We start from the raw sequence: 22989 nt of genomic DNA on the forward strand, positions 1-22989 counted from the left end.
AATCCTCCTTACCCGGATGTTACCTCATAGTAATTTTCTATCCACTGACCCCTCCCTGCTCCTTGACTGTAAGTTCTTACTTGGCGCTGCTGTGGTAGAACTTGACCTTGTCAACTTGAAATAATCAGAAGAATTAGAACCCAGCTTGAAAGAGGTTATTTAGGCTTTGAAAAGCTGAGAATATAGAATGTCCTTCCAGGAAACACAGACTCCAGAGAAATGAGGTGGGTGCTCTAACACTAAAAATTAAGCTTTTGCTTATATAGGCAGAAAACAGAGAAGTTTAGTTCAATTATAACGTTTTCTATACAAGGCTGGTTTATGAGTTACAACAATTTAAATAGTGACAGTTTGTTTTCTGTTTGTTTGCATTTTCTTCCCAATTTAAAACAGTATATTTAATATTGCATCTTTAGACAATGTTATGTGATAGCCATAAAGCCTTTGTGTGAGAAAGGGAGGGAGAAAGTTTATCTCTAATGAAGATCCACAGTGAATAGGGAAGAGGTCTTCCTCGGGGCCCTTAAGTCATTTACACTTAATAGAACATCGTAGGGACAACATAGGGAAGGAAGAAGACTCATCTCTAATCAGAGAGACACAGGTTTCAATTGCCTAGGTTATGTTTGCCTGCTCGCCTGACTCAGGTCCCATAATCACATTCCTTTAAGGGTCAAAATAATTTAAAGTTCCAAAAGCTTAGATTTTAAGTTACTGATTTTCACAAGCCCCATTTCCCCCATCACCAAATCTCACTGCCGTAGTTGCTCCACCAACCCCGATGGTCCTGAATAACATCTGCTTTACTGTGCTGTAACCAGCATCCCTGAATAATGTTTTCTTTAACAGAAGTGCCAAAAACTATCTTTGTGATTTTGCAAGATTTTCCCAGTTTACATTCATCTCCTGCTTCAGGGTTTTCTTTCCATTTATTTTGACAAAACTAAATGAAACTTGCAGTTAACTTTAACTGAGTAATTAAAGACAACAAAAAGCAAACAGAGCTGGAGACAGAGAGAGAAAAAGAACCCCAGTGAATTAACTGTGGCAGTACCAAGCGATTGGATGTTTTCTGGCCCACAGGCCTGGCTACGGGGCCCCTAGAACCCTCGGGGCTAGAAGTTCAGCTGCTCGTTGACTAAGCTCTAGGAAAGGAGAGGAAGGAGCAGAAGAGCGTGGGGAGGGGAAAGGAGAAGGGCAGCGTGTGACGCTCTAAAAGCTTCTGATTTATTTTGCTGAAGATCTAGTCATCAGCTATAGAAAGAAAGGTGTCGTTTGGTAACTGTCATAACCAGGTAGTTTATGATAGCTCATGTTACCTCTATCCCACTGTAATGAGAGGATTTATTTGAAGCTGTCTCTCCATCAATGACAGGGAAAGATCTTGAGAAAAAGACAATTTCATGTAACATCTTTCAATATATTTTACTCCATGGTACTTTAGAATTTCTGTTATATAGCAAATGCCATATTTAAAAAGTACCCTTTCTAAATTTCTGTTGTTGGTATATAAGAATGCTGTTTTGGGGGTTGGTTGCAGTGGCTCACGGCTGTAATCCCAGCACTTTGGGAGGCCGAGGCGGGCAGATCACCTGAGGTCAGGAGTTTGAGACCAGGCTGGCCAACATGGTGAAAACCCCTCTCTACTAAAAATACAAAAATTAACCGGGCATGGTGGCACACGCCTGTAATCCCAGCTACTTGGGAGGCTGAGGCAGGAGAATCACTTGAACCCAGGAAGCAGAGGTTGCTGCAGTGAGCGGAGGTTGCACCATTGTGTTCTAGCCTAGGCAACAAAAGCAAGACTCCGTCTCAAAAAAAAAATAAATAAAGAGTGCTGTTTTTGTACACGATCTTATACGCAGTTGATAAACTCCTTCGTTCGTTCCAAAGAGTTTGTCATAGAATTTATTGCATATTCTAGATAGAAAATCATGTCATCTACAAACATGAAACTTTCACTGATTCCTTTCCTATTGTTACAGCTCTTATTTCATTTCCTTGCTTTTATCATACTGTCCAGACTTCTGCACAATGCTAAACAGGAACAGTGACAGTGGATATCGTTGTCTTTTTCCTGTCTTTGTCCTTGTAATTTTCCTCCATTATTTATTATCATAAATAATAATGAATAATATAATATAATATATAATATAATATATATATATAATATATAATATATAATATAATTCCTTCATTCATAAATAATGAATATATTTAATGTGGGCTTTCAGTGGACACATACTGTCATGTTTATGAAGTCTATATATATATACACACACACACACACATATATACACATTTTTTTTGAGAAAGAGTCTTGCTCTGTCACCTAGATTGGAGTGCAAGGGCACGATCTCAGCTCACTACAACCTCCAACTCCCAGGTTCAAGCAATTCTCCGGTCTCAGCCTCCAGAGGAGCTGGGACTACAGGCAGCCACCACCACACCAGACTAATTTTTGTATTGTTAGTAGAGATGAGGTTTCACCATGTTGTTTAGGCTGGTCTCAAACTCCTGACCTCAAGTGATCTGTCCGCCTCAGACTCCCAAAGTGCTGGGATTATAGGCATGAGCCACTGGGCCCTGCCAAAGTCCCCTAATATTTACGTTGGTTTTAAAAGACCATGAATGATGTTGACTTGTACCAAACCTTGTTTATATATCTTTCAAGATGATCATATAGTTTTTCCTGTTTAGTCTGTTAAAGGGAGAAATTACACACAAATTCCCTCTTTCTCACCTCCCACTAACATCACAGGATGTGCCCTGTACTTTTCTTCATGCTTACAGAATAATCATTTGACAAGAGTATGCACACAGCCACACATACACCCACACACACACACATCCACACTATGAGGCTAGATTAGAAGTATGTGTGATAACAAACCCCTAGCATCTCAGTGGTTTGTGCCCTAAACGTTTGTCTTGGTCATATAAGATCTGCACGCAAGGGGCAGTAGTTGTCCATGAGAAGGTGCAGCTATGGAGGCAGCTTCCTTGAATGGCTTCATTATTTCTCCATCCAGAGACTTTGCTTTTTACTAGAGAATGGGGGCGAAGCAGATTGGAGAAGTTCCCAGAGGCTTTTCCTTCCAGAACCTGCTGGAGTTGGTATGAGAAAGGTGCTATATCTCTCAGAGACAAAGGAAACAGAACCACAGAGCTGAAGAGGCGCATCTAGGCCACTTATTTGGAAAGGGGGAGGGCTCAGCTTCCAAGCAACAGGCTCTCTGTTGCTTCTCACCTGGATAGATATTTAAATAATTCAGCCTATTTCTCCCCAAACCTTGACAGCATGGCCTCATGGGAGAACATGTCTGTCCAGCTGAGTCCATTCCTTCCCCTAGAACAGGGGAAGGAATGAAAGGAATTCCTCGTTGTGGCACATCCCAGAATAGTTCCACCAGGTAAACACATTCTTTCCTAATAGAAATCTGTTGGGAAAAAAATGATCTTTCTGAACAGTGGTCAACTGCTGTTGCTAAAATCGGAGCATGATTAGTGACAACTAAGTCCCCTCTCAGAAGTGTCATGTCCAAGCAGCAGACGAGACTATGGAAAGAACAGACAGCGTTAGAAGCATCTGCTCCTGGCTGGGAGTCGTAGGGTGTCAGAGTCATGGGGCAGTCTCTCCCGCTGCTTCCCAGGCCTCACAGTAAAACAGGAACCGAGGCACCCTTGCCCCTCCTCAGCTTCCAAGCTGAATCACTGCGAAGAGATGGTGTTTCCACACGGATACATTTATTTCACTTCATTGATCTGAGGATGAAAGTCAGCTGCCGAAAGCTATCATTTATTAAAGTGGAAAATAGAATCAATGTCATTACCAGAGTATCCCTTATTTCAAGCACATTTTCAGGGTCAGACTTTCTCATCCGAACTTGTTTCCCAAGCACGGCGTTCCTCCATGTAATTAATATCACATGCTTATAGCTCAGCTGCAAAGCATTCTTGGCTATTTTGATAACATGAAACTTGGCAGTTACCAGTTGTGATTTACACGTGGTTGCAGTTGGAGATTTTTCTAAAATTACAATAAAATTTCTTTGAGGGGAAATCTGTTTTAAGGACTGGATTGGGGAAAGAAAATAAAAAATAGAAGTGAACAACTCAGTGTGTCTATTCTCCAAAGTGCATATACGTTTATCAAGGCAACACAGATCAGAGTGGCCTTCTGATCAGAGCCACTTTACAAGGCAGGTGATTTATGGACAGCCAGGCCGTCCCCTGCAGTGAAGCGTGGGGCTTGAATGCTTAGGGACAGGCATGTGCTATTTTTAAAATGAAAAGACTACAACTTCACTGCGGTTTCCAAACCTATGGAATTATTTCACTCCTATGCTTTATTCCCTTCTTCACTGGTAATGTTGGTCATCTAAGACGAAACAGAAGTAAAATTTTCCATGTTCATAAGTCTGACAAATTTTAGTTTACAAAATTCCTTTCTCTGCAGGTGGAGATTTGACACTGTACCTGAGTGGATACGGGATTTAATTGTTACCAGAGCCAAATCCAAGGCAGGAAGAATCCCATCTGAAGATCCCAAGGCACAGGTGTTCTAAGTGGCCTCAATCGTTGCATCCCATATAGAAGGAGCTGCTAGTCTCAGCGGCTGCTTTCAGGGGACTCGCCCAGAAGTCTAGCCAATGCAGGGCTGGGTCAGGGGGCATTGCAGCAACCCTGGACTGTTCGACAGATAAGGTTCTGAGTTTTGGGTCACTGTGTTATCAGCTAATTGAGGGACCGGAAGTTATGAAATTGCCTGATTTCACTATGACCTTTTCTCCTTTACACACTGAAAATCACACACATCGAATGTCAGTGGTTCCCAGGGTTCTTGAAGAACGTCTGTGTCTACAATTAAACCCTCACTTCTCTGGGAGGGAATTCCCATTGAGTCTCCCTTATAAGTAGGCATGGTGAATATGTCTTTCATTTGTCTGATCAGTATCTCTTCCTCTGTGGACCTTTTAGGAAAGATCAGTGTGGAAATCAATGAGCCTCCTGTTGACATTCTGGGATGGGAACAAGAATAGCAGCCCATGGCAAGCTGTGGTGAAACAGCCAATCACGTTATTGTCAGTGGTCCCCTGGGATCACGTGCCTGTTATGGAGGAAGCAATGGAGCCAGGGGAGAAATGGACATCATCCAGAGGTCTGGACTTGGGGAAATGCAACTCCATTGCTTTTAGTTGCAATAGCTGGAGGAGACTTCACGTTATTTTCTACTGTAGAAAGGGTGGGTCTCCATTGTGAAGTTGTATTTATGGAAATAAGGAAGTATGTATGCACTGGGTGAGAAGAAGGGTAGGAGGGTTATTATAACCCTTGCCTTTTATGAGTTATGACCCTGCATCCCTTTTTTGAGTTGCCAGCCTGCTCTTTGTGATTTGGTGCAAGGCTTCCCACACAACCCAGCACTGACTATAGGGGTGAACTTAGGACTAAGTTAGAGCACTCAGAATCTTTTTCCCTAGACATTGAATCTTGATCATAGATACACAGTGATGGATGGTGACTGCAGTTGTGGCCTTCAATGGCAGTGTTTAAAGAGAAGGTCCGTGAACTCCTGCTGCTGAGATCTCTGGAACCAGAGCAGCCCTGTACCCTTTATATCTCAAGGCCCTATGTGTTATGGGACCAACAGGTTCATATGCCACTGTGTAGTAACAGGCCAATGCACTGAGACAGCCAGGAGGCAGCAGAGAAAGAGTGTAATGATTGCATGGCTCCTAGCAAGGAGATGGGAGGAGACCCTTAAATCCATCTCCCTGAGAGTTCTGAGTTGGGGTTTTAAAGGGGATCTTGGAGGGTGAGGGGCTGGAAAATTGGGGTCATTGATTGGTCAGGGCGAGGAGGATGAAATCATCAGGATGTGGAGCCTGTGTGCTTTGGTGAGTCAGTTTCTTGTGGGGGTCCTTCAGACCTGCTGATGCTGGTGGTTTTAGTGGCATGCAGGACGTGAAAGAATATCTCAAAGGAAAACAACATTTCATAAGGTTCCAGTTGTTATCTCTAGAGCAGATAAGGGGATCTATAATCTTGTAACAGGGTCTATGTGATTCTAGGACAAGAGACAAACAACAACAAGGAAGCGCATCAGAGAACAGGCCGCCCTCACGATCAGTGCTGGATGTGCTGCAAGCTTGTTTCAGTCTCATTTCTCTCCTTCCCTTCTTCCCTGATTAATGAAGTTTATTGGGAAGGTTTCAGATGCTCAGCTTCCCATATGATTAGGTGAGAGACCCAGAACCCTTCCAAAGAACTCTGTGGACTCAACCCTCTGCTTGAACAACATACAAGATAATATAAGACATTTATTTATTGAGGACCATCTAAGCACCTGGCACTGTGCCAGATTCTTTCAGATGTATAAAATTTCACTTTCTCTTAATGATTCTGGAAAGGAATGATGGCATCTTATGAAGCTGTAGCAGATGCTGTCCTGGCCTCGCTCACGTCTCTCAGACACGTTGGAGTGCCCCGGCTGCTGCTCTGCACGTGTAGCTGAGGTCCTGGTGGAAAAATACCACCAGAGCTCTCTGAAGCTGGAGTGGAATAATTCTGAAGTGTGTGTTTTGCCTGTTTTCCCAGTGTCTCCCCATGGGGCTAAACTCTGGCCACCTGCTCCTGTTGCTGGTCTTGTGGCACACATGTGGCGGGATGTCACCCTTTCCCTGGGTTGTGTCCACTTTCCTTGTTGTGTTATTCATACTCTCCAAATAAAATGCTTTCACTCAAATCCCTGCCTTTGTGTCTGCTTCTTCGAGAAACCAAACTAAGGAAGATAGGGGGCTTCTGGGATGGTTGGAAGATGCAGCTCAGGGTTGGGCCTGTGTTAATCCTCTATCAATGCGAATCCACCTCCACCGTATGGATGAGAACACTGAGACACAGGAGAGGCGAGAACAACTCACCTGACATCACTCAGTCAGTAGACACCTAGGATGGCAATTGGGGTTTACCCTTCATGGCAATGCTGATCCTTTTCCTGGCCCAGGGTGGCTTGACCTTTGCACTGTAGACATTCTGAGCTGCATAGTTCTTTGCTGTGCAAGGCTGCCCTGTGCATTGTAGGAGGTTTTGTAGCATCCTCTATGCACTAGATGCCAGGAGCATCCCACCCCTTACTGTGATAACTAAAAATGTCTCCCCAAAATTGCTGAATGTCCCCTTGGCAGGAGGGGAGGATTCCTCCTTGAGAACCACAGCCCAAGAGAGCCAGATTCCGTAGGAAAAAGGGCAGTGCCCATCCTGACGGAGAGAGGCGAATGACAGCACATGGACAGCCTCCTTATGCAGACTTTGATCCAATCTTGTATCTTCTGACTCCAACTCTGGCCCACTTTCCATTATGTAGGCTTCTTGGGATCAATTGTTCCATTGCTATACTTGTTAGAAAGTTCTTTCCTGTTGAGCCCAAATCTGCTTCCCGGTAACTGACTTCATCAGCTTGCCCTCTGAAGCCATGCAAGAGTTCTAATCCTTTTCATGGGCTGCACTTCAACTATTTGAAAACAACTTGTGTGTCCCTGCCCTGTCCCCTCCCTGCCCTGCCTCCCGCCAATCGCTCCCTGAACCTTTGGAGCATCCCCTTGGCTGCTTGGGCACTCAGAGGTTCACTCAATAACAAATTCAGCAACCACAACACCTACTATGTGCCAGGTGCTACCATATGTCAGGAACAATTCTCAGACAGGGAATTCAAACTTCTTGGTTCCTTCTCAAACCTGCAAACAAGAATTGCCAGAGCCTAGAGTTCATGCACGTTAAAGCTTCTGAGGGATTTGGGCATAGTCTGCCTACAGTTAAGTCCAGCGTTTAAGAGCCTTTGATCTACCATGGTCTAGCTCCAGGCAATAGAGCTCTGATTTGTATCTTAAAGCAGCTATCTAAAAGATGGCTTTGAAGAAAGTATTAAAAAGGAACTCTTTTTACAAATTATTTATTTATTTATTTTTATTATACTTTAAGTTCTGGGGTACACATGCAGAATGTGCAGGTTTGTTACATGGGTATACATGTGCCATGGTGATTTGCTGCACCCATCAACCCGTCATCTACATTAGGTATTTCTCCTAATGCTATCCCTCCTCTAGTCCCCACCCCCCAACAGACCCCGGTGTGTAACATGTCCCTCCCTGTGTCCTTATGTTCTTATTGTTCAACTCCCACTTATGAGTGAGAACATGCGATGTGTGGTTTTCTCTTCCTGTATTAGTCTGCTGAGAATGATGGTTTCCAGCTTCATCCATGTCCCTGTAAAGGACATGAACTCATCCTAAAAATAGGATGCTAGGTTAAAGAGGTACATGTTTCTATCAAGTCACACTTTCAGTAAAATAGCTTTTAAAAAGTTTATGCAAAAAAAAAAAGCCTAGAGGTTGATGCAAAAACAATGTTCGTGAGGTTTCCTTCTCTAGATAGTAGAATCAAAGGAGATCAACATTTTTTCCTTTGTCCTTTGCTTAATTTTAAAGCTTGTAGAATGAATGCGTATGTGTGTGTATATATGTATATAAATATACACACACATATTCACATACATTGCCATCAGTTTTTAAAAGATTTTTGTAAAATTGTACTGATGACCATCTTTTTGCTATTTCTCGTAGGGACTGATGACGCCTGGAAGAAATAAGTCACAGAGATGCAGAATGTGATCACAGAACTAGAAGCATTTGGGGAATAAGAAAGCATTAGAATGATAGAGCTAGAACAAACGCCGGGTCATCCCCCATCATTTAGGAAAGTGGGAAAGGTGATTTATATGGGACCACAGCACATCTACATGAACATCCTGAGTGAAAAGAAACTGACATAAAGAACACAAAATAGTGACACCAGAGAAACGAGTACCAAGGGTGGGTACACAAACAAAAAAGGGCTTTTATATCTACTCAAGTTAAAACACCACTCATCCAACTCCCTGGCTGAATGCAGCCTATCACAAATGATTCTTTAATTCCCATTTGTCTGAGGCTTTACTTTACATGACCTATATTCTATTTTAAGGGTTTTTGAGCTTCACAAATGAGCACATGATTTTCCTCCTTCCCTTTCGACTGTCCCTTATTTCAATTACATAAATCACAATGGCTTACTTTTTCTTGCAAGAGGTTTTCTGATTTCCTCTTCCCTCTGCTCCTTCTAAATCCCCCGGATTCAGCATTAAGCCTTTGACTCCTGTCCCTTCTCATGGATAGACGTTCTCCTTTCTTCCTCCCAAAACCATTCCCTTCCTCTTGGTAGATCCGTGAGTTCTTTCTGGCTGCCAGGATATGGGTCCTAGGCAGAGCCTGGGTGGGGCATGTCCTCCCTGTGGCTACTAGAGTTTGGCAAATGAGCACAAAATTCGCAGGTCTGTGCAACTGTCCAACACCCACTTCTTTGAAAAGTGAACTGGAAGTCTAACGTTTCCAACCACATCGCAGCAACTGGATGCCATGGGGGTAGCCTCTGTTATGTTGCAGTGATATTCCTGAAACTTTTGAAGGGAATTCCATTTAATGTTGCTAGGACTGTGTGTGTGTGTGTGTGAGAGAGAGAGAGAGAGAGAGACAGAGAGAGAGAGAAAGAGAATTCTAGCAAGGTAATGTGTCTGTGAGGACTGGTAGATAATGCTACCCTAAATAACTTGGGCTTCCACTGGCTGGCTTTTGTTCATAAAATGCTAATCCTTTCAGGTGTAGACCTATATAAAACATTGGGGATTAAAGGTGCACAGAAGCCTCCAATCTCTTCTGCTGCATAAGGTAAAGATATGTTTAACAATTCAAAATTATTTTGGGCTTACTAACAAGGAGTCATTTCCAATTCTTTATTAACTATGAACATGTGATGTAGATCATAGATGTGCTGAACTAGTAACAGTCAGTCAGTAGACTACAGCAGTTCTTTTGCAGAGGGCTTTTCAATGCACAGCTGTCTTTGGGAGAAGTTAACTTATCACATCTACAGTGATGGAGAGGTTATCATTTCATTGCACAAGGAAAACTGTCCCTGGTATTTGACTGAAAATAGTTCTTTCCTTGCATGGAAAATGAAGATGCCTTAGATTTAATGTGCACGTTCCTATGGTGACAGGCTGAAATTCTGTATACAGCTTCACACTGTGTATTTCCTCTGTAACTTTGAAGACAAGAACAACAGTTGATATCGTATGAGCAGGCGGCTCTGCATGGGCGACCCCTCTTAATTCCCACAACCATAGTATGAAGCAGGTGTCACCGTCATCTACATGATTTACTTGGATTGTACATGGCACAGGCAAGAGTCAAAGGCAGGCAGGTTTCTCACTACAGTGCTGAGACGTCTACATTGCGGACCCTCCAGATACTTTCTAACAACCAGTCTGCTATTTTCTAGGGGGAACAATCCACTTCCTGCAGCTGTGAGAATGTTGGAAAGAAGGAGCAAGTGAACGCCTGCAACAGAAACAAATCCTCCTGTGAAGCAGAGCCTGGTAGAGCATTCTTGGCTGGCTTGGTGAGCTGGAGAATTGGGGCAAGTAGTTGATTGTTTGATTCTAGAGTCAATGAAAATGCCACACTACTTCCACCACAATCTCATTGCTTTGAAATCTGTTGTGCGGACATGTGTGGGGCACACAGCTTCCTCCAGGTGTAGACAGAATTACCCACATGGTGGGGGCCTGGCACTCTTTCTCATGCTTTGTTCCCTGAGGGCAATCTCGTGCCTGCACGGCTGGATTTAGTGCTGGTCTTAGGTGAGCTAGTCAGTCGTGGCGTGGCTGGCGTGTCCAGTTTCCACCCTCAGTTGGATGGAACCTCAGTGTCATAGGCAACTTCTGTGTGTGAGGAATAAACCCAGGACAGTAAACACAGATGAGAACCATTTACATTTTGTAAAAGGGACCAGAAAATGTCACTGTGACGGTGTAGACTTCAGATACACAAAACATGATGAGAAATTTCAGGACAAAGCAGGCATGGACAAACAAGTCAGAACCAAGGCAACTTGGGCTGCGTCCTGCCTGCTGAGTAAGAATGGAGACTTGGGCTGGATGGCCCATCCTGGCTCTGACTCCTGGCGTCATCCCTGGCCAGCTGTGCTTGGTCTTGTGCTGATTTTCAATCTCTCTGAGCCTGAATTTCTCTCATCTGAGACAAGGCATCATGCCAGTGTCTACCTCATAGGGTTTTTGAGGATTCAACGAATACACATCAAGCCCTTCAAGAACTATGCGCAACAACAATGTGAGAATTCCTCCAGCAATGTCGGGCATCGTTATTTTAGGGCCAGTCAATGATCCCAGTAGCTACGTCTCTTGTTCTGGACCAGGTACCATTTCCTGTGCTTTAATAATCACGTTCACTCTTCTGTTTCTCACGGCAGCCGTAGGAGGTAGGCAGATATTATGATCGCCTTTTCGCTGATGAGGAAATGGGCCCTGAGGGACTGAGTGAGTTGCCCAGTGTTAGAGAGGGAGCCAAGTTGAGCTCCTGGCCCAGGTCCCAGTGCTTTCTTTCTACTGTCTTGCAATAGAGCTTCAGAGGAAAGCAGAGCAGCCTTGTGTTGGCTCCAAATCCCAGCTTCTAATCCATGATGTCATTAACCCCAGAATCCACACGTACCCCCAGTGGTATGCAAGTCTGGACAGATTTTACAATTCAATTCCAAAAGTTATTAGAAATACAGTATGGAGTTCCAGAACTTAGTGATGGGCTACAATATTTGGAGTGGGGAGGAGGATGGCAAAGAATAACTTTTCAAAAGAACAAGAACTTGCTGTAGGCCCCTGAGCAACATAAAACTGGTTTTCAGGCCAAAGTTGCTGTTTTGGCATTTCTTCAGCACATGGTTCGTGAAGAATGGTTTCTCTGCATCTTGCTCTGCAAAGCCAGGATAACAGCTCCTTGGGTGGCTGCTTTGCTCACTCAGGGAACTAAGCTGAAGAGCAGGCGTTCTTTTCAGCTCAGATAAGCTACACCTTTCGGAGCCCTTCGGGAATGTCTTGGGCTGAGCGACTCGGGCCTTGTCCAGCATTTTCCTCTCAGCAGGCTCCGGCTATGGACGTGTGTCTGAGCTCCATGCAGCAGCCTGGGCGCCTGGGGGAAGGACTGAGCTCCCCGGGTGGCTGGTTAGAGGCTGAGAAGAAGGGGGCTTCGCAGAAAGACAGCACCGGGGGAGCCCTAGAAGGTAACCTCCTTCTTCACCACTTCAACAGTTGTCCTCAGTTGCTTTCCTGACGATGACATGTTCAAGTAAATTTCAGTGACAAGAATTTCCATTTCCTTTTAACACTAGATTTTTTACTATAATGAAGCTTAGCAGAAAAATGGTGTTTTGCAAGCATAAACATAATTCCTGTTTTTTCATTATTTACTTATTAAAAGCAATTCCTGTTTTTTCATTATTTACTTACCAAAGTTCACACATTTGTTTTTATTGCATGTATAGATCTAAGCTTGCTATATTTTTGTAACAAGAACTTAAAAGAAGAAAAAAAAAATCTAGGTTTGTTTCTGCTTTTCCCCAAAATACATTCTTGGCAGCTTTGTCATATAGCAAATCTTTAGAAATCAAACTGTATTTTCCCATTAGGACAATGTAACAGTTTAGGGTTACATTTCTGGGCATGGATTCAGTTGTAAATAAATAATAGACATAACAAATAATATAATAAAAGCCAAGATGCAGCATTTACAGTGTTTATAATTAAAGGTGGTAAAAAATACATCCCAATACTAATAAATAAGAATGTTGTCTATTTTTACTGAATTGTTTACATAAAAATGCAACTCTAACTTACCTGAAAATCTGATCTCTCTAAAACTATCAGAATAGCACAGATATAATAAATGAAAATATTTCAGGTGTAATAAACATACATTTCTTTATCGTCGTAGAACCTCACAGGGTCTTATGAGAGAATACGTGCATGTCTATGTTTCCTTGCAATGTTGATTGGAAAAGTGTAGCTGTCAAGCTTAATATTTGTCAGTTTATTTACCTGTGAAATGATGAGCCATTCAAAATCAGCCTACTTACTCTTCCTAGTCTCTAGAGAAAAATAAGTCCCCGGATGGTGACATATGGGAGGAGGGACAGGCATGGCCTGGATAAGAGTGGGGCAGGGCAGGGAAGCGGCAGGGGCTGGTATAGGTCCCTGATACTCTGAGCCACCACCCATCAGTGTGCTGGTGATGGCTTGTACTGGCACCTGAATTTCAGCAATTTTTGTAGCTGGTTGTTATATATAACCATCATTCAAATTTAAGTTAAAATCTTATTATTAAATAGATTATGTTAAAGACAAAGGATATTAAAGACAAAGGTATATTAAAAGCGAAGTTGATACTCAAAAGTCATCATCAATTATTCTATTACCTCTTCCTAATATCTATGCTCTCGAGGTTAATCGTGCCTATGGTGTCTGTACGGTAGGAACACTACACAGTGGCGAGGTACTGCACATCTTTCCCCAGCGACTCGTGCTGCTTCTCCGAAATCGGCACGGTGGGAGTATTCACTCCAGAGCAATAGTCAAAACCTGTCAATCAGTGCTTCTTCCCCTCTTGCCGAACTGGTTATTAAACATTAATCACCCTATTCTTCGGCCTTCTTCCTGTCTCTGAACCAGAATTCAGAGTCAGTTTCTCAGTTCTGTGTGGTGGGAGCTGGGATTCTGTTAGATGTCAGCGGCTTCCCAAAAGAGGTGGGGAGAGCTACAGGGCTCCCTCCCTTTCCTACAACCTCCCTGCAGCCTCCTACCAGGGCAGGTGACAGCAGAGGACAAGCTCTCAGGACTGAATTGGCTACCTATATTAGAGGGGTCTTGCAAGTTCACTGAGGTCCCAGGGTTCTGGAAGCTCACCGTTTTTGTCAGGGCAGAGAATTCTCCTTCACAGTGGTCAAACATACTAAATCGAAGTCCCAGGCGAAAACACTCTGAAGAACTGAAGGCACCCGTGATGCTAATTTACAAATGAGTCATTTCATTCCCATTTTTTTCAGTGTGCTGCACACTGACACTTTTGTACTATACAACAAAAAACGAATTTCTAGATAAATTAAATGAAAATATATAGAGACATAGAAAATACAAGCTCCACGTTTTGTTCGTAGATTCAACAGACATTGTCAAATTGTTGTGACTGTTTCTAAAGGCTCACTCCAAATCCCTCTACTTACTGCGGAGCTGTTGCTAGCATCGGCAGAGCAGTGGCATGGAACTGTTCCAGTGTGTATGGAATGAGTGAGACCTGAAACACCCAGAGGCCCTGCCCCTGACCTGAGGGATGCTCTGCTGACCAGGTTTCTCCCAAGACCCACTTCCCTTTGCCTCGTATTCACCTCCTCCTGCCTTCCACCTTGAGTGCCTAGTTCAGATTAAAACACTTCCAATGTTCAATGGCTGCCTCCTCTACCTTTGTCCAAAGCCCATGTTTTACCTCCTGTTAAACGTTTTACAGTCATATCCCAGGCCACAAAGGCGGGTTTCGTGCAAACAAAACTGACCTTCCTCCCCGCTAGTCTCCACACTGTGAATTCTTTCCCACCGCTGGGACCAGCACCTTTTCCTCTGCTCCTGGTCCTTCTTCTGCACACTTTGACTCGCTGCTCTTTTTATTCTCAAACACTCTGTAAAACCTGCAAACACTTGTGATCCCTTGATGTCGGCCCGATCAGGTGCTCTTTTCCTCTCATTTTATGTCATTTGAGAGCTGCTAGCGTGGGTCATGGGTTTAAAGGAGTATTTAAAGCAATAGTAACTTAATAGCCAGAGCTCAGCTGACATCCTTCCCCAGGGATGTGGGGCTGGCTGGGCTTGGGTGGCCTCTACCTTTTGAGCAGCAATTGTAGGAAAGATTGAAGGAACACGCTCCAGCCAACATGTGGGAATGTTACTTCACTTCAAGACCTAAAAATAGGCAGGTCTGGTTGGGCGCGGTGGCTCACGCCTGTAATCCCAGCACTTTGGGAGGCCAGGGCATGTGGATCATGAGGTCAGGAGTTTAAGACTAGCCTGACCAACATGGTGAAACCCTGTCTCTACTAAAAATACAAAGATTAGCTGGGCGTGGTGGCACATGCCTGTAATCCCAGTTACTCAGGAGGCTGAGGCAGGTGAATCACTTGAACCCAAGAGGTGGAGGTTGTGGTGAGCTGAGATTGTGCCACTGCACTCCAGCCTGGGCAACAGAGTGAGACTCTGTCTCAAAAAGGCGGTGGGGGGGAAGGTAGGTTTGTGTTTACCTAGTTTCTCTGTATCCAGACAGCTCATTTGTGCAGTTTTGCTGGTAAGTTTGCCATTTTTCCATCAGCAAAACATACGGTGGGGACAGATCCACACCTCTTCTGTCCTCCCCTAAATAAAGAAAAGGGCCCAGAGCATTCTTTGGCATTTTGTCATGTGATAAAAATGTCACATCCAAATTTCATCCAAATGTCCCCGTCATCCCATATAATTCAATTTTGTGCCAATTTGCAGGCATTCTCCTTGATAGCATCATCCCCTGTGTTTATGGAAAGGTCGCTCAATCTAATGACGTCTTAGCAGTTGTACCAAGTGTGTCTTTGCACTGGATTTTAACAAATCATGAACTCCATTTTATTTTTCTACTTCACAGAATCCAACACGATAGAAGCATCTCTTCACAGCCTCCAGACATTTGTTCCTACAGATTACGCCAGCTACACTCAGGAGCATTATCGGTTTGCAGGAAAGGAGATTGTCATCCAGGAATCCATAGAGAGTTACGGAGCGGTGGTGTGGCCAGGGGTGAGAGAAGTGTCACTTTTGTGATGTCAGGATTTCTGGAGATAACAATTCCGTACTTCTGAGTTGCCTTGGGCAATTCGTCAAGTTCCTTCATATCCTGTGCTTCTCAATTTGAGGTTCAATGTCTCATCCCCTGGCGGGTGTTGGTGGTGTGCTTGGGATCAGCAAAAACAGTATTTCTTTCAGAAACACTGGTTTTACTTTAAGCTCTGTTTCTTGAAACATTATTTTTATATTAAATAAACTCAGCTATATGAGGAAGGGAATGCAAAACTTATATAAATTGTTAAGAAAAAACCCAGGGATTTAGAGTTTAGATATTGCAGTGGGCATCTCCGAGACACGCCCATCGACCCTCAGACATTCATCGCTCTCTCTCTCTTTTTTTAAATTTTGAGACGGAGTCTCACTTTGTCGGCCAAGCTGGAGTGCAGTGGCACGATCTCGGCTCACTGCAACCTCCATCTCCTGGGTTCACACAATTCTCTTGCCTCAGTCTCCCGAATAGCTGGGACTACAGGTGTGTGCCACCATGCCCCACTAATTTTTGTATTTTTAGTAGAGATAGAGTTTCACCATATTGGCCAAGCTGGTCTCCAACTCCTGACCTCAAGTGATCCGCCCACCTCGGCCTCCCAAAGTGCTGGGATTACAAGTGTGGGCCACTGCGCCCGGTCACCAGCCGTTCATTTCTTTTCCATGGGGGCTGTGCCGGTAGGGACGTTTGGAAGCATGACTTTGTGGCATGTGTACCCGTCACAGCCCTGAGAGGATGGCGCTGAAATGAGGGCAGTCCTCTGGATTTTGAGTCAGAAAAGCTGCCATTTCCGGGCTGGGTGGTCACAAATGTTCACTTCACCTCCATTTGCCTTCATTTCCATGTTTAAAACCTAGGGTGGTGGTAATGTCTACAGCACTCCTGACATGGTTGTCAAAATTGTGAGAATTAATTTCAAGTTGTGAGATTAAATGAAGTCGTAGTGTAAGCTCAAATGAGCTGTCCTCATTAAAGTAATATTCTTGCCACCTTCAGCTGAGGAAATGGGGATGCAGGCCCGTCTGCTGGCGTGGTAAAGCTCCCGACTGGGGTGCAGGGCAGAGCCAAGTTGGGCAGTGGCCCTCAGAGCCAGCGCTGTCGCTTTTCCCACTGCAAACGTTGTCAGTGCTTAGAAAGGCTCCAGACCAGAATTTCTCAATCTGCAGTCTTGTTAAAATGCAGATTCTGATTCAGCAGTTCTGGGGTGGGGCGCATTTCTTACACGTTGCCGGGTGATGCGTATCTGCTGGGCCAGGGCCGCCACACTGAGTAGTCCTGGTCAGTGGTTCCATAGGGCTCCCTCAGGTCATCTGGTGATGACACAGGATGGGAGAAGGGTAGCCAAAGGGCTCCAGGCTCTCAGGGTGTCGACCTCCACTCACTCCCAAACAGGGAGCTCTATTTTTACACCTTATGCATATAATTTCCTTCAACCAAAGGCTTTTCTTTGCCTTAAAAACAAGTTTGAAAATCATCAAACTACTCACAGCTTCCTATTGTACACCACAGCAGTGGTGTAGCGATAAAGTGGTGTAGTAAGAGATCAGAGGCCGGGCATGTGGTTTACGCCATAATCCCAGCACTTGGGGAAGCCGAGGCAAGAGGATCGCTTGAGCTCAGGAGTTTGAGCCCAGCCTGGGCAACATAGTGAGACCCCAGCTCTCTTTTTAAAAAATAATAAAAACGAAGAGATCAGAAATTGAAAAGAGAATATTTGTCCACCTGACTGTTTTATTCTGAACAAGGTATCATTCATGCACCAAACAGTAGCCTCTCACGAAACCTGTTTCCTGAAAGCTGCATAAGAAGGGTATCTAGAGTGGGATGGCACCCTTTTCCTGTGCGACTTCAGGTGCAACTCTATGAAAAGATCCCTTCGGAGTTTGCTAACAGGACTAGGGACTGGGGGGAATGTTTACAATGTCAAAAGACATAGCTGTTCCCGAGAAAAGCTCGGTCTCCAGATGACACCCTGGGGTCAGCCCCTCACAGGGCAGAGCACCAGGAAGGATGCCTGCAGCCATCTCCAGGAAGTTTCTCAGAGCTGCCCTCTGAATGGCTCTAGGTGACACTCTCTTCCTGATATTGACCTCCTCCCTCCAGCCCCCACTGCAAATACTACTCTTCTTTCCTCAAGGACCAAAGAACTCCTTTCTTTAAAACTTCCCTTCTAGACTCTGAAGCTCCTTGCAGTGTGCTGCGGTTGGTGCTGTTTATGTCACACCCATGTTGCTATTTCACCCACCATCCTGGCCTTCCACACCAGCTGGCTTCTCCCCGGCCCCATGAAGTCGGCCCTGACTCCTCGGCAGCTCTGTGGTGATCCCTCTCCCCTCAACCTGCTGTACGCTTCCTCTACAGCACTTACCTCCCCAGAATGCAGTTTGTAATTGGCTGACATGGCCCCCAAGCCCCACTACTGAGTTCCCAGACAGTAGAGATGACTGCGTCATATTCATCTTTGCTTGTGGCAGTTCAATATGAACAGATGAAGATGAAATGGAGTGACATACAGGATCAGGTTGGCTACTAAACCTACCACTGGTAATCCTAAGAGTGACACGTCTCAAATCATCCTGGTTGCCCCCACTCCAAACTGGGCCCCAAATAGAAAGTACAGTCCAGAGGAAGATGGGGGCATATCGTTAGCTAGGGCCTAAATGTGTAAGTAAATCATAGAGTTCATTGTTTTTTTTAAATCTCAGTGTTTACATTCCTCACTCTAGGCTATTTATACTCCAATTAAGTAACGTTGCCATTTCTTCTCACAACTCTTCTAATCTCTCCAATCCAGGGCACTGCTGGTTGATTCCTCATGGCCATAAATGTAAACACCTCAGCAATCAATGCAAATCAAATACCCTTTACTCTTTGTGGAAAGGTTAGAGGAAGGTGGAGGCAGAAGAGAATGAATAAAGAAGAAAGGGATGTTTGATTTCCTGTATAAAAAACTAACAATATTTAGTTATATATTGCTATATATATAAATGTTGATATATAAAACATTTTATATTATATATAAAATTTAGTTATATACTGTTATATATACAACTAAATGTTAATATTTATATATATTATATATACAATTTAGTTATATATTGACATATATAAAACATTTTATATATATATTATATATTTTTATATATATAATGTTGATATATAAAACATTTTATATTATATATAAAATTTAGTTATATACTGTTATATATACAACTAAATGTTAATATTTATATATATTATATATACAATTTAGTTATATATTGACATATATAAAACATTTTATATATATATTATATATTTTTATATATATAAATGTTGATATATAAAACATTTTAAATATATAAAATTTAGTTATATATAGTTATATATAACTAAATGTTGACATATAAAACATTTTATACATTATATAAAATTTAGTTATATATTGTTATATATATAACTAAATGTTGATATATAAAACATTTTATATATTATATATAAAATTTATATATTGTCATATATAACTAAATGTTGGTATCTAAAACATTTTATATATATTATACATAAAATTTAGTTGCATATTGTTATACATAACTAAATTTTATACATATATATAAAATGTTTTATATACCAATATTTAGTTATATATTGTTATATATACAACTAAATGTTAATATTATATATATTATATATAAAATTTAGTTATATATTGATTGTTATATATTTTTATATATAACTAAATGTTGATATATAAAACATTTTATATAATATATAAAACATTTTATATAATATATAAAATTTAGTTATATATAACTAAATGTTGATATATAAAACATTTTATATAATATATAAAACATTTTAAATATATAAAATTTAGTTATATATTGTTATATATATAACTAAATGTTGATATATAAAACATTTTATACTATATATAAAACTTAGTTATATATTGTTATATATATAACCAAATGTTGATACATAAAACATTTTTTAAAATCTCCTTGCTACTACTCAAAGTGGGTCCATGGGCCAGCAGATGAGCACCATGTCAGGGCTTGTTTAGACGTGCAGGATCTTGAGTCCCACTCTCGACCTACTGAATGAGGATGTGCATCTTTAACAAGCTATCCAGGGGATCTTTTTGCACACTGAAGTCTAAGAAGCAATTTCTGAACAGTCTGTTTCTTAGAAGAACCACTTTTTAAAAAGTCACTAACCTGTTGTTCAATACGGCAAAGCGCTAGCCAATCTGAATTTTGGTAAAGGAGTCAGGAAAGAGGTGTTCAAGTTTATAAAATGACATTTAAAAAAAACTATTTCTATAATTTAAAAAACTGTCTTACAAGAAAGAATTCTAACATAAAACAATATTCTTAAAGCAGCTGGAGACCCATGATTAAACCAGTGGAAGAAGTTGCTGTTTTTTCAGCCCAACATTGCCCTGATTTGAAAGAGCTAAGCTGATCTACCATTCTTCCTATGCTTTGGAGATTGAGCAAATCTGATGGAGGCAATTTTAACATATCTGTTTCCCCAGTTCCTTAGATGCAATTTATTATAACTTCTTTATTTCAGAGGTCTATATATGGCATTGAGTGTACATTTGGGTTCTTATGAATATAAACTGAACATATGTAATAACATGTCTTTTAGTATTTAAATTTGGGTGCCAGAAAGGGTTGCTACTGACTTCCAACGTTCCAATGCCCACATGAAAAGTTATAATTATTTTTCAGGCTACGGCTTTGTGTCAGTATTTGGAGGAACATGCCGAGGAACTGAATTTCCAAGATGCAAAAATACTTGAAATTGGTGCTGGACCAGGCCTTGTTTCCATTGTGGCCAGTATTTTAGGTTTGTTTATTCCTGACCTACTATCCAGACCTTTACTGTAACAAGAGCAAGTACTTACTCTATGACAGGCTGTGGTTTAGGTGCCTGGCCCTGACTTCACTCAGTGACTCTCCCACAAATGTCATGCAGCAGGAATTACTGCTGTTATCCACAGAGATAACTGAGTCTCAGAGAGGTTAATAAACTCCAATCAACCAGTTTCCATGGGACGAAGTTGAGTCCAGAGGCATGACTCAGTCTCTGTTGTCAATCTCGGGGGTGGGGTGAGGTGGGGGAGCTACTGACATCAGGTGGTTGGAGGCCAGGGAGGCTGCTCACCATCTTACAGTGCACAGGACAAGACCACCCACAGGGAAGAATTAGCCAGCCCACATTAGGTCAAACATGTCCAGCCCACCCACCAATAGAGCCAAGGCTAAGGAATCCAGTTGTTTCTTGTGTTTCTCCCTGTGTCTATGTACACTGTGGTTGCCCAGATGTTTCCAGGTCATTGTTGCAATTTTTCTCTCTCTCTTAGGAGCTCAAGTCACAGCAACAGATTTGCCTGATGTCCTGGGAAACCTTCAATACAATCTTTTAAAAAACACACTACGATGTACAGCACATCTGCCTGAAGTGAAAGAACTGGTATGGGGTGAAGAACTGGACAAAAACTTTCCCAAGTCAGCTTTTTCCTATGATTATGTCCTAGCCTCGGACGTGGTCTACCATCACTACTTCCTGGACAAGCTGCTCACCACCATGGTGTACCTTTCCCAGCCAGGGACGGTGCTGCTTTGGGCAAACAAGTTCAGATTCAGCACTGACTATGAATTTTTAGATAAATTCAAGCAAGTTTTTGACACAACACTGTTGGCTGAATATCCAGAGTCATCAGTCAAACTTTTTAAGGGGATACTAAAATGGGACTAAATCCAACAAAATGCCTTTCACAACGTTACTGTGTCCTTTGAGCAGTGTGTTAGAAATTGCTTTAATACAGACTTCTTTTATAGGATTGAGAAGGTAGTGCATAGAAACAACTTGTATACTTGGAACTAATGTAACAATACTGCAGAAACTTTCTAAGATAACTTAAGATTATCTGGTTAATCTAAATATCTAAAAAGAATAACTATAAAAACATGAAAAGTAGCTTTGTTGGTTCCAACGAAGTTACATGTTTAATAAATCTTACATGGATAAATTAACAAGTGAATTTCTTCCCTATTTCTGCTATAGAGCATATGTTTAAACTTGTCAATATACTGTTGTCACATGCTTTTTGAAACTGGGCTTGACAGAGTCATTATATCTTAGTTTGAAGACTCTACTTTTGCAGATTTTTAACTGCAGCAAAAGAGGATATTGAATGATAGAAAACAGTTAATAGCCTTAAAGTTGACTAAAAGTGAAAAATAAAACTGCTGGAATAAGAACAATGTTGTCTTAAGAACTTCTTAATTTACAAAGACTCTCCCTCCGTGTCCATTATCTTAATAATTTCTAGTTAATTTCTGTATTGTCTGCTTATTTTAGGCTCTCCGGTCACATACTGTTCTACATTATATATATATATATATAATATATAATATATATAATATATAATATATATAATATATAATATATATAATATATATATTTGCTTTTACAACCATTTATGAAAAGGTAAGAACCTTCTTAGCCTGCACAAACAGGCGAGTTAGATTTGGCTCACAGTTCATAGTTTACCAACCCCTGAACTGCAGGCAATCCACAGTGAAATTATTGGAATTTGCAAGAGTTTAGGCAAGGTTGTCAAATGTCAATAGTGAAAGCTCAACCTTATTTGTAAATTCTAACTACAGATAGTTAGAAAATGAAATTTAAATAAAGATACCACTTACAATTGCAATATTGAAGACTGAGGAATCAATCTAACAAAAGATGGGCAAGAAGTTGATGCAAATGTATCTAGCATTATCGAGATAAATTAAGACTAACATAGGTAAGTGGGGAGACATCAAGTTTGTGCATTGGAAGACACTGTACGTATGTCAGTTTTCTCCAAATTGATCAACAGCTTATGTGAAATCATTGTAAAAATCCCAATATACTTTCCTGTGGAATTTGTCAAGCTAAGTCTAAAATCATGTGAAAATAAAAAGGCCAGAAGAATCAAGGCGCCCCTGAAGAACCTGGTGGGAAGATCTGCTTCATAAGAAGTAGTACTTTAAAGAGGCAATAATTGAGGCAGCAATTAGTATGATTTGCTAATATTAATACATATAGGTATTTCTTAAAGTGATCTTTAAATCTGCCTGTAAAACAAGAAGTATCTGTAAGTTTAAGGAACAAATGGGCATTCTAGCCATAATTCCAAAGATTTAATTGTCTCTATTTT

The 22989-nt window shown here is 41.8% G+C and overlaps 1 protein-coding gene and 1 long non-coding RNA gene across 3 annotated transcripts; both read left to right on the forward strand.

Annotated features, from left to right (window-relative positions):
• The first annotated feature begins 96 nt into the window (after positions 1-96).
• LOC117063536 lies at positions 97-6745 on the forward strand. The gene is made up of 3 exons (XR_004428977.1): positions 97-224; positions 3301-3413; positions 4981-6745. It is a non-coding gene; the product is annotated as an uncharacterized LOC117063536 (long non-coding RNA).
• Positions 6746-9720: 2975 nt separating this feature from the next.
• On the forward strand, positions 9721-21813 carry METTL21C (methyltransferase like 21C). Of its 2 annotated transcripts, none has more exons than XM_033177321.1 (6): positions 9721-9761; positions 10375-10494; positions 11944-12168; positions 15603-15754; positions 20510-20627; positions 21145-21813. In XM_033177321.1, the coding sequence occupies exons 3-6, from the start codon at positions 11979-11981 to the stop codon at positions 21537-21539; spliced, it is 855 nt and encodes a 284-aa protein (XP_033033212.1). In that variant the 5' UTR covers positions 9721-9761; positions 10375-10494; positions 11944-11978; the 3' UTR covers positions 21540-21813. The 2 variants fall into 2 exon arrangements, with proteins under 2 accessions (XP_033033212.1, XP_033033213.1); XM_033177322.1 differs by having other exon boundaries at positions 9727-9761; positions 12030-12168.
• The last annotated feature ends 1176 nt before the right edge of the window (positions 21814-22989 follow it).

The sequence above is a fragment of the Trachypithecus francoisi genome, unplaced genomic scaffold, assembly GCF_009764315.1.
Source record: "Trachypithecus francoisi isolate TF-2019V2 unplaced genomic scaffold, Tfra_2.0 Lachesis_group18, whole genome shotgun sequence".
Classification (NCBI taxonomy): Eukaryota; Metazoa; Chordata; class Mammalia; order Primates; family Cercopithecidae; genus Trachypithecus; species Trachypithecus francoisi.